Raw genomic sequence first — 14,859 nt, 5'->3', positions numbered from 1 at the left:
GTTGCTGGGTGATAACCGATACCAAACATGTCGCGCTTTTCTGACATATCGACGACCTTGCCCCAACCGGGAAGCGAGCCTTTCTCCAATGTCTGCTTGGCACTCTTCGCTGAGGATAGGATGGTATCAGATGATTGATTGTTGTTGGCGGAGGCGGAACTGACATCTTCAAATTCTAGACAGTGGAGCGGAACCTTGACGATCCCCTCATCTGTTTCAACATATCTGAAGGAGGAGAGTTCACTGACCAACAAATCTTCTTCCCCACACACAATTACCAGCTTGTCATCTATCAAGTACTTCAACTTCTGATGCAAAGTAGAAGTGACTGCCCCAGCGGCATGAATCCAAGGTCGGCCCAACAAACAACTGTAGGCTGGGTTGATGTCCATGACTTAAAAAGTAATATCGAACTGGTGTGGTCCAACACAAATAGGCAAATCGACCTCCCCAATTACCTACCTTCGGGAACCGTCGAGAGCTCTAACAATCAATGCACTGGTTCTCATCTCGGGCCCCTTAAACTGTAGCTGACTTAATGTAGATTTTGGCAGTACATTAAGCGAGGATCCAATATCAACAAGGACTCGTGATAAGAGGGAGTCAGTACACGTGACCGAAATATGTAGTGCTTTATTGTGGGCCTTTCCCTTAGGAGGTAACTCTGCTTCATTAAATCCCAGATACCTGCTGGCGGTGATGTTGGCAACCACGTCGTCAAATTGATCGACCGTGATATCTTGCATCACGTGAGCGGTATTTAGAACTTTCAGCAATGCTTTGTGATGAGCCTCAGAACTCAATAGCAAAGACAAAATTGATATTTTGGAAGGCGTCTAATTCAACTGTTCAACAATCTTGAAGTCACTCTTTCTGATTAGTTTGAGGAATTCCTGACTTTCCTCAAATGTGATACTCTTCTTGTGATCATCAGACTGTTCTTTTTCAATCATCGACCCTTTACCCTTGGAGACTTCGGCCTTTGCTGCTTTATCATTGTCAATAACTCTCGTCAACACCGGAGCAGTCGTCACGGTCGGAGTGGCGAGTACAATTGTCTTTGCTTGCGGAGTCGGCGTAAGGGTTGCCTTCTCTTTAGGCGAGGCAACTGTGGATGCTGGAGACACCCTAGGAGTGTATTTAGGAGTGAATACACGACCATTTCGAGTAATGCCTCCCGCTCCAGCGATGTTGACGATCTCTGTATCAGGAATGCAAATTTCTTTTCCTCCCAAGTACGTTGTGGTCTCATAATTCCAAGGTATTGCCTTGGTATTCTGATACGGGAACGGAGTTGGAACACGGAAATGAATCAGCTGAATCCTCTTGGGAGGAGTTTCAACCTTCTTCTTCCTGTATACGATTGTTATCGGTTCAATTACTGCTACCTCTTCGGCTGCTTTAGACTTAGAGAACTGTACTAACCATTGATTCATCAATTCTTACACACATTCTCTCAATTGCTCACAACCATCTGGATCAGACTCACATACTAAGCAATCATTATGTACTCCTTCTAAAAACCCGAATTCTTCAAGTTTTCTCAACACAACGGATAACGGAGTTTTCATCTCCTCGACCCACTTCACAGGCTCTGCGGGTTCTTCTTCAATGACGACACTGACCGTGGGACCATCATGATTAGGTAGAGGATTTGTCTTTACGTTTGGCTTTTCCTCCGAGAAGGTCAAGATTTTCCTATCAACCAAGTCTTGTATTTTGTTTTTTAATGGCCAACAATCTTCGGTGGAATGTCCCACGTGACCGACGTGGTAGGCGCATGAGGTGTTGGGGTTATGTTTATAATGGTAAGGCAGCACGACCTGAGGGATTTCTTTTGGCACAATGCCCCCCACATGGATCAAATACGGTACCAAGTCAGTATAAGGTACTGGGATCTTGTCATACTGAGTGCGCTTGCCATAATTTCCTCTGTTATTCTGCCCCTGATTCTGCCCTCTATTGTCACGGTTGTATTATCGATTCTGATCTTTCTGAGTAGGAGCTGATTGTTGATTGCTTCTCTGTGGTTGATACTGGAAAGGCAGTTGCTGGTATTGAGCTGCGGCGACAGACGGATAAGGATAGTATGGCATAGGGGTCATTAGAACTCGATATCGGGGGCGAGCCTTCGCCATTACAACGTTTGCCTCCCCCTCCTTCTTCTTTGCGAAGCCCCCATGTGGTCTCTTATTGACTGTTTGTTGTATGGTCGTGTCTATTATCTTCCCTGATTTCATCCCACTTTCAACATGTTCCCCAATAGTAACCATATTGGCGAAGTTTGTTGATGATCTGCCAATCATTTTCTCAAAATACAGCCTTTGCAGTGTACCCATGAAGATGTCAACCAACTCATTGTCAGATAGTGCTGGTCGAACCCTAGACGCCATTTCGCGCCACCATTGAGCATATTCCTTGAAGGATTCATTAGATCTTTGCGAATGGTTCTGTAGTTGAAGCCTTGTTGGAGCCATGTCAAGGTTGTACTTGTATTGTTTCAAAAATGCCTCGGAGAGGTCCCTCCATGATCGGATCTTTGAGCGCTCCAAACTCATATACCAATCCAAGGAAGCCCCAGTCAGGCTGTCTTGGAAGCAATGAATCAGGAGGTTGTCGTTATCAATGTGCAAAGCCATCTTCCTACAGTACATAGTGAGATGACTGCGGGGACAGCTAAGGCCTTTGGACTTGGGGAGATCGGGCACCTTGAACTTTTGAGGCAACACCACGTTCGGGACCAAGAAGAGGTCTCAAGCATCTATGCCAAAAGAAGAGAAGCCCTCAATGGCCCTTATTCTATTGTCCAAGAGTTGGTAATCCACCGATTTGGCCGGATCAACAACAGGAGGAGCGACCTGGCTGGCCGGTCGAGAGACTTCAGGAGCGATTGGCGCTGGCATGCTCGGGTTGAACCACATTGGCGGGTAAGAGAAACCTGGTGGCACGATCTGAGCAGCAGTAGCAGGTTGGTAATATTGCAATCCAGATTGAGCATTGGGGTCCTGAGGTGCCCCTGCCTGACTGGGCAGTTGGAAATGGAGGCGCGGGCCTCGGTAGTCTTCTTTGTCATTGGGGAGGTTGTCAGGGACCTGACCCTGGTTGTCCTCCGGGTCAGCAACAATGACTAGGGTAGTTTGGAGAGCGGGGAGAACCCAAGGGAAACCAGAGTTTCCAGCAGCAACAGTAAGAGTCGAATGAGGGAAGAAAGCTCCCCCACTAGTGAGGCTAGCAACAAGGTGTGGAGGCATTCCCCATGGATAGGAAGCAACAAGCCTAGCAGGATCTATGGGGACCACCTGGCGGTTTCCAGAGTTAGGCACCATAGTTTCTGCCGGAGGGTCGACGATAGTGCCAACAGCTGTATCAGGAATGGTCACCCCAGCAGCACGGGTGACGTTGGCAATAGTAGAGGCAGGGTTCCTCTGAGATTGGAGGAGCTAAAGGATGGTCTCCATGTTGCCCCTGAACAAGTTCATCTCTCCTTGCACCTGAGCAAGGGATTCACAGACAGCAGCGTTGTCGGCTTCGTATTCGGTCATGATCTTAGATTTGCTGGAGCGTGTGTAGTACGGATGACGAGTCGCCGTTGTTGCTGCAGTAAAACGGCGAGTGTAAGCATTTTGTTTTCTGACAGCTTTTGGCAAGTATATGCATGGATGCATGTATGCATGCAAAAAGATTTGATATGTGCATTTAACATTACTATTTTTTTGTAAAGATAAAATTCCAAGGAATTCGCGAGTCTATTTAACACAAGCAATTATGAAGCGAATAAAGAGAGACAGTTTATAAAGCCAATAATCGAGAAACTCTTTTATTCCATGTCAATAAAACAGAATACAAATACATCAAGAAAATGCCTATTGGCTACAAGAAGATCACATCAGTTCGATCAGACCTCAATCTACTGAAATACAAGCAGCTAGAAACAATTAGATAACAACTCCTCATAGTAAGCTTGTGATTTGGGAGACAGGAAGGCGCCCCATTTTCCCAACATCGCACTTTCTTCAGATGGGGGGTTGTTCACAACTGTCTTCCCTCGGTCGGAGGGGTCTTCAGGACGCTTATTCAACTATATGTTGATGTCGTTCGGGTTCCCATGTGATTGCTCCTTCAGCTTTTGGATCTCTTCTAGCCTCTGATTCAGCTCGTCCTGGTTCTGGTGAAGGGTGACTTCTAGCTGTTTGCTGCGGCTTCTTTCATCCTTTAACTCCTTCTTACAAGCTTCTAGCAGGCTTTGAAGTTTCTTTATTTGCTCCATGTGTTCTAGTTCTGCTTTACCAGCTCGGTATTGGGCTTCGGCCAACTGCTTCTTTTTGGTCGTCAGACTGGCATAAGTCCCTTTGAGGGTGTCACCCACTTTGAGTCTTTTGAAAACCTCGGTCTATACCTCATCATCATCTTGACGAACTCGGTCTCTTTTCCGATTCAAATTGAATTTCAAGGTCTCTTTCTCCAATGAGATCTTAGCAAGCTTAGATTTGAGATCGACATTCTCTTTCTCTAGAGTCTTGATAACCTTCTTCAATTCATCCATCTCAGAATTTGGCTGGTTCTCTGGCTCAGAAGATTGGAGGTTCATGGATGGTTCGGGTGGGAATGGAAATAAGACCTCACTGACTCTGCTCTTGACCCAATTGGTGTATGCTTCCTTGGCGATACAATTCTTCTTACCCATCTTTGCTCTTCCTTGAGGATAAATCGACCCCCAAGCCTTGACAATCTTCTTGATCAACTCTGGCTCTTCGACTCCTTCGTACAAAACAAAACCTTTTACACTTTCGAGATCAGGTTTGTCCACCATAGGATATCTAAGTTATCGTAATGCTAACCTCGGGTTATAGTTGATTCCTCCTTTTATACCAAGAAGAGGCACATTAGGAAACTCCCCACAATTGAGGATGAGCTTGACACCATCATACACTCAAGAATACCAAGGGATGTCTTCGGCTTTTAAGGACATGATCCTCTCGGGCCATTTCAGATTATCTTTGTTCTCAACTAAGGGACCTTCACTGGGTAGCTGCGAAATAAACCATCTATACAGTAAAGGGGTGCAACATACGATAGTCCCTTTCTTCTTCTAGGTCCTTACGTGAATGGAATAGTAAGTATCAGCAAGAAGAGTGGAAATCGGGTTCTGAGTCAAGAAGATGTGAACGGCAGCCAAGTCTACGAACTCCTCCATATTCGGAAACAAGACAATCCCATAGATGAGTAAAGCTAGATGGGCGTTGAAGGTCGTCCAACTTCCAGCTTCAGAAAAAGTGATAGCTTTGTCTACGAGAAACTTAGAGGTGAAGCCATGGATTCCACCTTTTGGTTTCAGGTTCAATTTTATCTCCTTCTTTCCCATATGCAGAGCTTCAGCAAGTTCTCGATATTCAGGAAGTTCCTTAGTGCGGATGTAGGGCACCTGGTTCTTTATCCTGATACCCAAAATATGAGAATACTCTTCCAATGTCGGCGCTAGCTGATAATATTGGAAAGTGAAGCACCTTAGTGGTGGATCGTAGAACTGCACCAAGGTGTGCACAGCGGTGATGTTGACCTCGGTGTTCAGAATTCCCAGCAGGTTACCATATGTTTCCTTGAAGGCGTCTTTTTGAGTCAGGTCTAAATGTGCCCCAAGTCCTTTCAACACAGCCAATGGAGGTTCCACAAACTTGTAATTGTGGATGCTTTTTCTCTCGGGATTCATGCTTCGCTGCAATTGCTTGGTGAATAGACTGGACTCTTGGATTCTTGGAAAAGACATGCATATGCAAAAAAATTGGTCATGATGAATGATAATGCAATGATGATATGATAATAAGTCACATGGGGTCGGAACCCTGGAAAGTTCTAGACAATCTGTAAATGCCACATGTTGTAAGTTCAAAAGTTTGACGTAGCATGAGTATCAAGGTAGGTAGAGTCTATGGTTTCCTTCAATGAAAACCCATATCTCCCTCACAGGTGTGGACTATGCTCCAAGGTGGTCCCTAGAAGGTCTCCCAGAGTCATCGACTCGAAATGAAAATACCCTGTCATAGTGAATACTTACAGGACAAAAGTACTTCCAAGTGAATCTAGTATGGGGGTGGTTCTCGTGACCCCCAACGCGCGAAACGCAGGTATACACGACTATCCACAAATCTAACCTATGTATATACTAAGCTCGGGTATAGAGCTTTCCTCTCATGTAGTCTAAACCCATCCCAACAACAGTGTAACAAATATATCCATAATATAAAGCGAATGCGATAAATAAAAGCGAGTATAACTATGAGTTAAGCACTTAAACTAGCGAGGGAACAACCTAAACTAGGCTTGAATCCTTTTAGAGACTAGGAAATACTCCCAGTAATGAAGTATCCCCAGCAGAGTCGCCAGCTGAAGCTAGCGGAAATATACCCGAACGTATCGCATGCTCGAACATACAACAGAGTCGCCATCAAACTTTATTTATCCCCAAAGGGAAGGGAAAACATCGATAAAACCCGGGGAAAAGAGATATACTGGGTAAGGAAGTCAGTTATGCAAGGAGAAGGTATTAGCACCCCAAACATCCATGGTACTCCATGGGAACCGTTTTGATTGTTCTCGCTCGAATAGGTGTTAACTAGAGATTACTCGCAAAAGAATAAGGGGAAAGGAAGGGAAATAGATAAAGTGATCGGTGAGGATTAGGGCCGTCATGCCTATGTATCCTCATAGTGCAATGAGGAATTCAGAGCTTCGTAGTTCAAGGAACTAGAGGCAGGAGGTGGAAAGAGTGTGATAGAAAGTATGGTATGAACCAAAGGATTGTGTGATTTGAACTCCAACAAGGGGTGAAAATGTGAACCCAAGAGTAAAACTGGTGTCAACCAACCAGTGAGGGCGTATAACACTTGTATCACTGTATTGGAATAACTGAAAAGAAAGGGTTGCCTAAGTACGACTGCAAAAGTAAGTAAGGAGATGTTTGTCTAAACTACAGGGTCTGACAAGACGAACAAATCGGCTCTTGGTTCACAAAAAGAGTACAAGATGGAGCACAAAGGTATAATGTATTTGGCTCAAAGAATAGGTATATCACATGAAGTGGGTGAAGGTAGAATATGAAGGTATCATGGAAATGAATGGAGTGAAGTGACCGAAGTCACAAAATAGAGTATCTAGTGCTGAGTGACTGAATAAGTATTGTTTGAAATCGAAAGGTGGAAGTGTATTGGAATCCATAAGAGAAATGATATTTCTACCATAGAGGGAAACAACGTTAACCAATACGTGGACTAGCGGACCGCCACTGTAGGGTTTTAGCTAAAAAGAAGGAATTAGATATTTGGGATGAGAGCCAAATAACTCTAGGCGTGAAATGCATACTATTCGTTAGGCGTCTTAAAAGGATATGTTAGGAATTCCAAGGAAAGTGTATTTCGATGTCAAAAGACAGTATGTCACTGGGTGAATGGTTTATGATCGAAAGTAGATAACGGATTGTGAAAGATATGAATGATGCCCTAAGGCGAATGATGAATAATTAGAAGTATGCTCGCCAAGGATTCACATCCTCGTGCCTACATATTCTCATCGTGAAATGAGAAAGTCAGAGCATTCGTAGTTCAGAACTACGAGCAGAAAGGAAGAGAGATGTTTGTCTAAGCAACGGGGTCTCACAAGACAAACACACAAGGGAGGATTGTATCACTTGCTGTGGAATTCGCAATTTGAGATCAACTCAGGATAGTATCTTGGATCCAAGAGAAGGATAGACTCTCAATCGAAGAGGTAGGTAGGCATTTACCAATACATGGACTAGTGGACCGCCACTATAAGGTAAAGCCGAAAAGAAAGACTGAATTAAGTGTTTGGGGTGAGAGCCAAACAAATATGAAGTTAGTGTTTGGTATGAGAGCCAGACAAGGATGAAGTTAGTGTTTGGGATGAGAGTCAAACAAAGATGAAGTGAGCGTTTGGGATGAGAGCCAAACAACTCTCGATTGAAGAGATGGACTGTCCTTAGGACTTCCTAAAAGGATGGACAAGGAGTCCAAGGAGCAGTATGATTGATCTCAAAAAGATGGTATAGGTTGTGTGAATGGAGAATTGGATAGAAAAAGTAAATTGATAAATAAGATAGCTCGCGAAGAAACCGGGTTCTCCTGCCTACGTACCCTCATTGTGCAATGAGGAAATCAGAGCTTTCGTAGTTCAGCCCACTAGGGCTGAAAAGAAATTGATTGGAGGAAAAAGAAATGGATGATTGAGATTGGAATGATTTGAATGGAATGATTGAGAATTGAATAGAATGAAGAATGGATAGACTTGATAGTTACTGGATAAGAATCACCCTAAAGTCTATGGGTAAAGGTGGATACGATAAGCAACGAGCCAAACGTCTCGCACCCAAAGATATCCAGAATGAGTGTAGGAAAGCTCCAGTCTCATTCCTTCTTTACCACTTAAGGCTCGTGGCATGTAATCCTTGTCTTAAACTTTAAGTGGAGAAAGGAGTGTCTTTGTAGTTGTTTCTGGTAGGGAAGATGAAGACTTTATCAATCGTTAGATTCGAATTGCACTAAAGTCTATGAACGGAGGTGAATACGATGAGCACTGGGTCATACGTCCCATACCCAAAGATACTTAGAATGGGGGTTGGAATACTCCAGTCCCACTCTTTCTCCATTACTTAAGGCTTGTCTCGTACAACTTGATTCATGATTGATAAGTTGTTAAAGTTATCCTTGCTTTTGTTGCTTTTGCTTTGTGAAGAGAGACTTGTCAATCGTATGATTAGAATTGTGCTAAAGTCTATGAATAGAGGTGAATACGATGAGCGCTGGGTCATACATCCCATACCCAAAGATACTCAGAATGGGGGTAGGAATACTCCAGTCCCACTCATTCTCTATTGCTTAAGGCTCGTGTCACACACTTCTAACTTTGATTTAACAAGTATTGAAGATGCCACCTTTGATGTTCTTGAAAGTTGAAGACGTCACCTTTGATGTGCTTGAAAGTTGAAGACGCCACTTTTGATGTGCTTGAATAATCCGCTGCTTGATATGACCGAAGATGCCTTGATTGAAGATCTTGTCTTGAGGACTTGAGCTCCACAGCGTGAAAGAAAAGTTCCACTAAGTGACCAAGGGTCTTTTGGTCACTTAATTAGACTGGGGGATTATACAAGTTCAAAGGATTTAATTAATCAAAATTGCTTTTGATCAATTTAATTGGGGGTTTGGTTTTAGTTTTGAAGGGAACTAAGTTTGGATCTAATTGAAGTTAGTAATTGTTAGAGACTAACCTAAGGGATCATGCATTAGGGATTGATTGAATATTCTAAGTTAGATTAGAAATCCTAAGGGAGCATGTCAAAGTATTGATTAAAATCATGACTAAAATTCTATGTTAAGTCCTAAAATTAATTGCATTCTAATCCTAAGGGGAGCATACAATTTTACACAAAAATAACAAAATAAGGCCATAAAGGGCAAAATGCTCAATTGCAAAATATATCAAATTCTAACCATGGTTTAAAGTTGATTAAATCCTAAAGATGAATTCTAATCCTAATGTTGAAAATGGGATGATTCTAAATTTAATCAATCCTATTTGTTTCTAATTAAACCTAACAAAATTCCTAATTAAAATTCTAAGGAAAAATCCTAATTAATTCTAAGGAAAATTCTATTTAAATCCTAATATGCTAATCAAATCCTAAAATCAAGATTTATTAACCTAATTGAACCAACAATCTAATTAGCCTAATTGATGACACTGAAATTCACCGTATTTTCGACTCCGATTTCGCATGCATATTAGTTGTTTTATTGTTATTTTGTTATGTTATTACTATGTTTTTCTTTGTTTTCAGGTTTTCAGTCTAATCGGAGCCCCGATCGAGAAAAGGAGTGAAAATGAGCTAAAAAGCCTAAAAATCAGGATTTTACACTTGTGGCTCCCACTGTGGCTGGCGTCAAGGGTCCAACCATGATGTGTCCCAGTTCCAACTTCTCCTCAACTGCCACATCTCCCACTATCTCCACTTGGGCGCCACAATTTCCTCTTGTGGCGGGCGCCACAAGAACAAAATGTTTCCCTCCCATTTTCAAACTTAGGGGCATCCTTGTCATTTCCATTATTTTGCTTGCCTATAAATAGAGCCTTGACTTCATTTTGTTTCTTCATCCAAACTTAGTTACAACTAGGCATATATCAGTATTGTGTAAAAGTGGTAATCGCTTCACATCAGAGTGTTGCCACAACTGTGTAATCGAGTCTGTAATCGAGTTTGGAGCACTTTGGAAGGAAGTTAATACTGCCACCATTTTTATTTCTGTTACGCACTTTATTCGACCCTCCGATTGGAGCAGGTTTTATTGCTTTACCTTTGTCTACTTTACTTTCCCGCACTCGCACTTTACTTTATTTATTTCCCGCACTGCCTTTACTTTGTTTACTTTCCCACACTCGCACTTTACTTTATTTATTTCCCACACTGCCTTTACTTTGTTTACTGTCCCGCACCGTCTTTACTTCGTTTATTTTCCGCACTACACTACTTTTATTTACTTCTTGCACCACACTACTTTTATTTAACTTCTCGCACTCGCACTACTTTTATTTAAATTAAAATGCATCTTTACTTTACCATGTCTAGCTAAACCTATAAAGGTTAGAATGTAAGGATCGTAATTGAACCGATAATCCGTACAATTGTTCGTAGAAACACTTAAGGGCTATTTTGACTTTCAACTTAAGTTTTCCCGCACTTAATTTCCATTGGGTAAGATCGAAAGCCGTCCGACGTTTGTCTAAACTTAGTTGTTTTTAACTATTTCAAATATAGCGAAAGTGCTTTGTTTAGTTCATTAGGAGTTTTTAACTTAAAAAGAAAAGTAATTTTGAAACTATTTTCGGACGTGTTTATAAGTTTAGAGTCTGGTTCGTGAGAACCTCTTTTGGTTAAGAAATCCAGGTCAAAGTAATTTTCAACTTAGTCAAGGTACTATATTTCTTAAAAATAGGTTTACTACTCTAACGCAATGCGTGCCTTTTTATAAGTGACAATAAGAGGGTTTGATTAGGGAGTACAACTCGGTTCTGAATACGCGAAAGCGACAGTTCCCGTTAAATTGGTTCTTTTCAAAGTAGGAAACACTGTCCATAAGTAATTCTATTAGCAAGTAATTGGATTATTAATTGATTATGTGAATTACATTCGAACCTGTCTTTATTAATTGAATTGAATTTAATACTTTATTTTTCATTGTGCACTCTTAAAAACCCTGTTTCGATTACCTTAGATAAACACCATAACAATAGATAACGATAGATTGACATTTGGTCTCTGTGGATTCGACAATCTTTTATATTACTCTGACGCGTTCGTACACTTGCGAAAAACAACGCATCAAGTTTTTGGCGCCGTTGCCGGGGACCAATTTCGTCAAATTTCGTACCCTGTTGTTATATCGTTTAGACTTAGGTTGTTACCTGCCGGTCAATGCGAAGGACTTGTAGCACCGGAAGCTTAGTATATCCTCTGGCGGAACCTGAACGTTATGCTCGTGCACGTTTATTTTTCCATAGAATTAGGAGAGCTATGACCGAAGATCAAAACCAAAGACCTCTTAAGGACTTCGCCTAACCATCCAACAAAGAACCTAATTCTAGTATAGTAAACCCAACCATCCCAACAAATAATTTCGAACTTAAACCCTCCCTGTTGCAACTAGTGCAACAGAGACAATTCGCAGGTCTCGCTACTGAGAACCCAAACCAACATTTAAAAATCTTTCTCCAATTAGCAGACACTTTTAAAACCAATGGAGCTTCTCCCGAGGCAATCAATTTAAGATTATTCCCTTTCTCCCTCAGAGATAAAGCCCTATCATGGTTAGATTCCCTTCCACCCAATTCCATAATAACTTGGGAAAACCTTAGAAAAGTATTCCTGGCTAGATACTTTCCCCCAAGTAAGACCGCTGTTCTTCGAAACCACATAAAAAGATTTACCCAGAACCAAGGAGAATCGTTGTTCGAAGCTTGGGAGAGATATAAAGAGTTGTTAAGAGCATGCCCACATCATGGTTTAGAAAATTGGTTAATCATTCAGACCTTATATAATGGACTTCATTATAAAACTAAGATAACCATCGACGCTGCCGCAGGCGGTGCACTGATGAACAAACCTTACCCTGAAGCTAGTGCCTTCATCGAGGATATGGCTCAAAACCATCAATCATGGGGAGTCGAACGAGTGACAGTTGAGAAGAAGGAAGCCCAAGGAGGAGCACATGAGTTAAGCTCTATAGACAGGATGCAAGCTAAAATGGACGCGTTGGCCCTCAAGGTCGAGCATATATGCATAAACCCGAATACTGTAGCTGCAATTTCGTCGGATTGTGAGATATGTGGAACCAAAGGACACCAGTCTGCAGAATGCAGTCTCTTAAATGAAACCAACTCTGAGCAAGTGAACTACGCCCAAGGGAACCCATATTCGAATACCTATAACCCTGGATGGAGGAATCACCCAAACTTCTCCTATAAGAACAATAACCTTATCCAAAATACTACACCTCCGAGACAACCAGGTTACCAAGCCCCAAGACCAAATCAACCTATGCAACCTGTGCCACCAAAGCCGAGCCTTGAGAAAATTATGGAAAATTTTATCACTACTCAAACCCAACAAAACAAAGAGTTCATGAACCAGAACATTCACATTAGCGAACTGATTACCCAGTTAGGAGCCAAGGTTGACCAAATAGTTACTCACAATTGTAGCGGGGTATTCGTTACCATTAGAGATATTGACTAAATCCAAGATAAACCATACAAGTCGACTCGCCACCGCACTTCTATTTATCCAAAGGAATGGTTATAAAGCGAACAAAACCCTAAAAGTTTTATCGAATCAAAAACTAGTAAAAATATCAGAGATCTGGGTAAGGGGGTTGGTTATGCAATGGGAAGGTTTTAAGCACCCAAAACATCCTAGGTACTCTTAGGGAGCCCTTTTCATAAGTGTTGTTCTAGTCTAAAGGGTATAGGTATATCTAAAGTACTATTTACTAAAAGGAAGGTTAAAAGAAAATGACTCGCAAGGATGTCGCATCTACTGCCTATGTATCTCATATGAGTATGAGAATCAGAGTCTTCGTAGCTCGGCTACCTATGAGTTAAAGAGAAGTGTGCTCGGTAAGACGTCGCGTCTTATGCCTACGTATCTCATCTGGAATGAGAATCAGAGCAAAACATAGTTCGGCTAACTAGGGGTTAAGGATTTCCATATGAACATGGACTTACAAAAGAGGACACCAGTTGTGTCAAACGAGGGTGGGCAGTGTGTTCAACGTCCTAGCAGTAGGTGTCGCAGCTCGTTGAATCGAGTCTTAGGTAGTTACCTCTTTGTAATAGAATGGACTGACATGCCACAAGATCGGAGACGCACGGAAGGTCGAAAAGTGGGGAAGCTCTGCTCTAGAGTTTTCATGCAATATGGACCTATGTGTTAAGATTTACAAAGGGGAACATCTACCTAACGTTAGCATGCAAAGAATAAGGGAATTCTACCTATGTTATCATACAAAGGGTTCTACCTAATGGGTGCTACCTAAACGGAACAAGAGTCGACAGATGGAGCGCGGAGAGGAGTTACGGATAAGGGTAGATGGTGATGCTGGAGGCAATCAACTTACAGGTAGATGGCGATGCCTGAGGCAATCGACTTACAAGAGGATGGATGAATGCGTGCTGGTTCTATTAAGTTTTGAAAATGATTACTCGACGTTGGATCGAGCTTCTGATCTTATTTTGAAATGGTTATCGGATGTTCGTTTTAATTCTTGTATTAACAGGTGACTAAAGAAATAAAGAAATAAATATTATACACTTTATGGGAGAGGGGTACATTTTGTTATGAATGGGGATTGTTCATGGCAAACAAACAATAAGAATATATGCCTCATACATCATACAAGTAGGCAACAGTTATAAATCAGATCGGATAAATAAACAATATATAATCAAACCAAAGAATCAAATAATGGAGCATTTAAACAATTCATGGGAGTATGAACATGTTAAATAATCAAGCAATAGAAAGCATGAATGAGAGAAACAAGTGTAAAAGATAACAGATGAATCAAACAAATGAAAATATGCACACGAAGGGTCCACTGAATAATTTAATCAGGAAATGAGGTAAGGACCAAATAAAATTAAGGTAAAAGGCCTCTAATACATGGCATATGAGATGAACGAGGGAGGATCAAAAGATATCTTCAATTGCCATAAGCAATCCCTAAATCAAACATCGATCATAAAGAAGTCAACTAAAAATTCAAGTCAACTTAAAAAATAACAAATAAATAGAAAATAATCAATAAAATTATGAAAAATTAAACTAAATAAGGTGGGGTCAAGATATCATCATCCCCCAAAAAGATTTTAAAAATAACGAAAATTGGTACATAAAGTAATTAAAATAAAACAGAGGTCAAACCAAAAGTCAATTAATGAGACTAGGTCAAACATAAATCAAGAATAAATAGTAAATTAATCAAGAAAATTATGAAAAATTAAACTAAATAAGGTGGGCTTAGTACATCATCATCCCCCAAAAAGATTTTAAAAATAACGGAAATTGGTACATAAATTAATTAAAATAAAACAGAGGTCAAACCAAAAGTCAATTAATGAGACTAGGTCAGAAATAAATCTAGAATAAATAGTAAATTAATCAATAAAATTATGAAAAATTAAAATAAATAAGGTGGGATCAGGAAATCATCATCCCCTAAAAATATTTTAAAAATAATGAAAATTGGTACGTGAATTAATTAAAATAAAACAGAAGTCAAATTTAAAGTCCAT

At 41.0% G+C, this 14,859-nt stretch overlaps 1 protein-coding gene and 1 non-coding gene across 2 annotated transcripts; both read right to left on the bottom strand.

The window, feature by feature from the left end:
* Positions 1 to 4,930: 4,930 nt before the first annotated feature.
* On the bottom strand, positions 4,931 to 5,707 carry LOC127103731 (uncharacterized). Its single transcript, XM_051040963.1, has 2 exons — positions 5,102 to 5,707; positions 4,931 to 5,029 (listed from the first exon to the last, which is right to left on the bottom strand). Exons 1-2 carry the CDS (start codon positions 5,705 to 5,707, stop codon positions 4,931 to 4,933), a joined length of 705 nt encoding a protein of 234 aa, XP_050896920.1.
* Positions 5,708 to 11,965: 6,258 nt separating this feature from the next.
* Positions 11,966 to 12,072, bottom strand: LOC127108995 (small nucleolar RNA R71). Its single transcript, XR_007796485.1, has one exon. It is a non-coding gene; the product is annotated as a small nucleolar RNA R71 (small nucleolar RNA).
* Between the last annotated feature and the right edge of the window lie 2,787 nt (positions 12,073 to 14,859).

The sequence above is a fragment of the Lathyrus oleraceus genome, chromosome 7, assembly GCF_024323335.1.
Source record: "Lathyrus oleraceus cultivar Zhongwan6 chromosome 7, CAAS_Psat_ZW6_1.0, whole genome shotgun sequence".
NCBI lineage: Eukaryota > Viridiplantae > Streptophyta > Magnoliopsida > Fabales > Fabaceae > Lathyrus > Lathyrus oleraceus.
Note: the sequence above shows the minus strand (reverse complement) of the source record. Positions and strands in the feature narration are given on the sequence as shown.

What these genes read in the sequence shown, in the direction of transcription:
- LOC127103731 (XM_051040963.1), bottom strand. Translation starts at nt 5,707, where the DNA reads ATGAATCCCGAGAGAAAAAGCATCCACAATTACAAGTTTGTGGAACCT. An exon ending in ATACTTACTATTCCATTCAC is followed by an intron (nt 5,030 to 5,101) that starts GTAAGGACCTAG and finishes TTTATTTCGCAG; the next exon opens with CTACCCAGTGAAGGTCCCTT.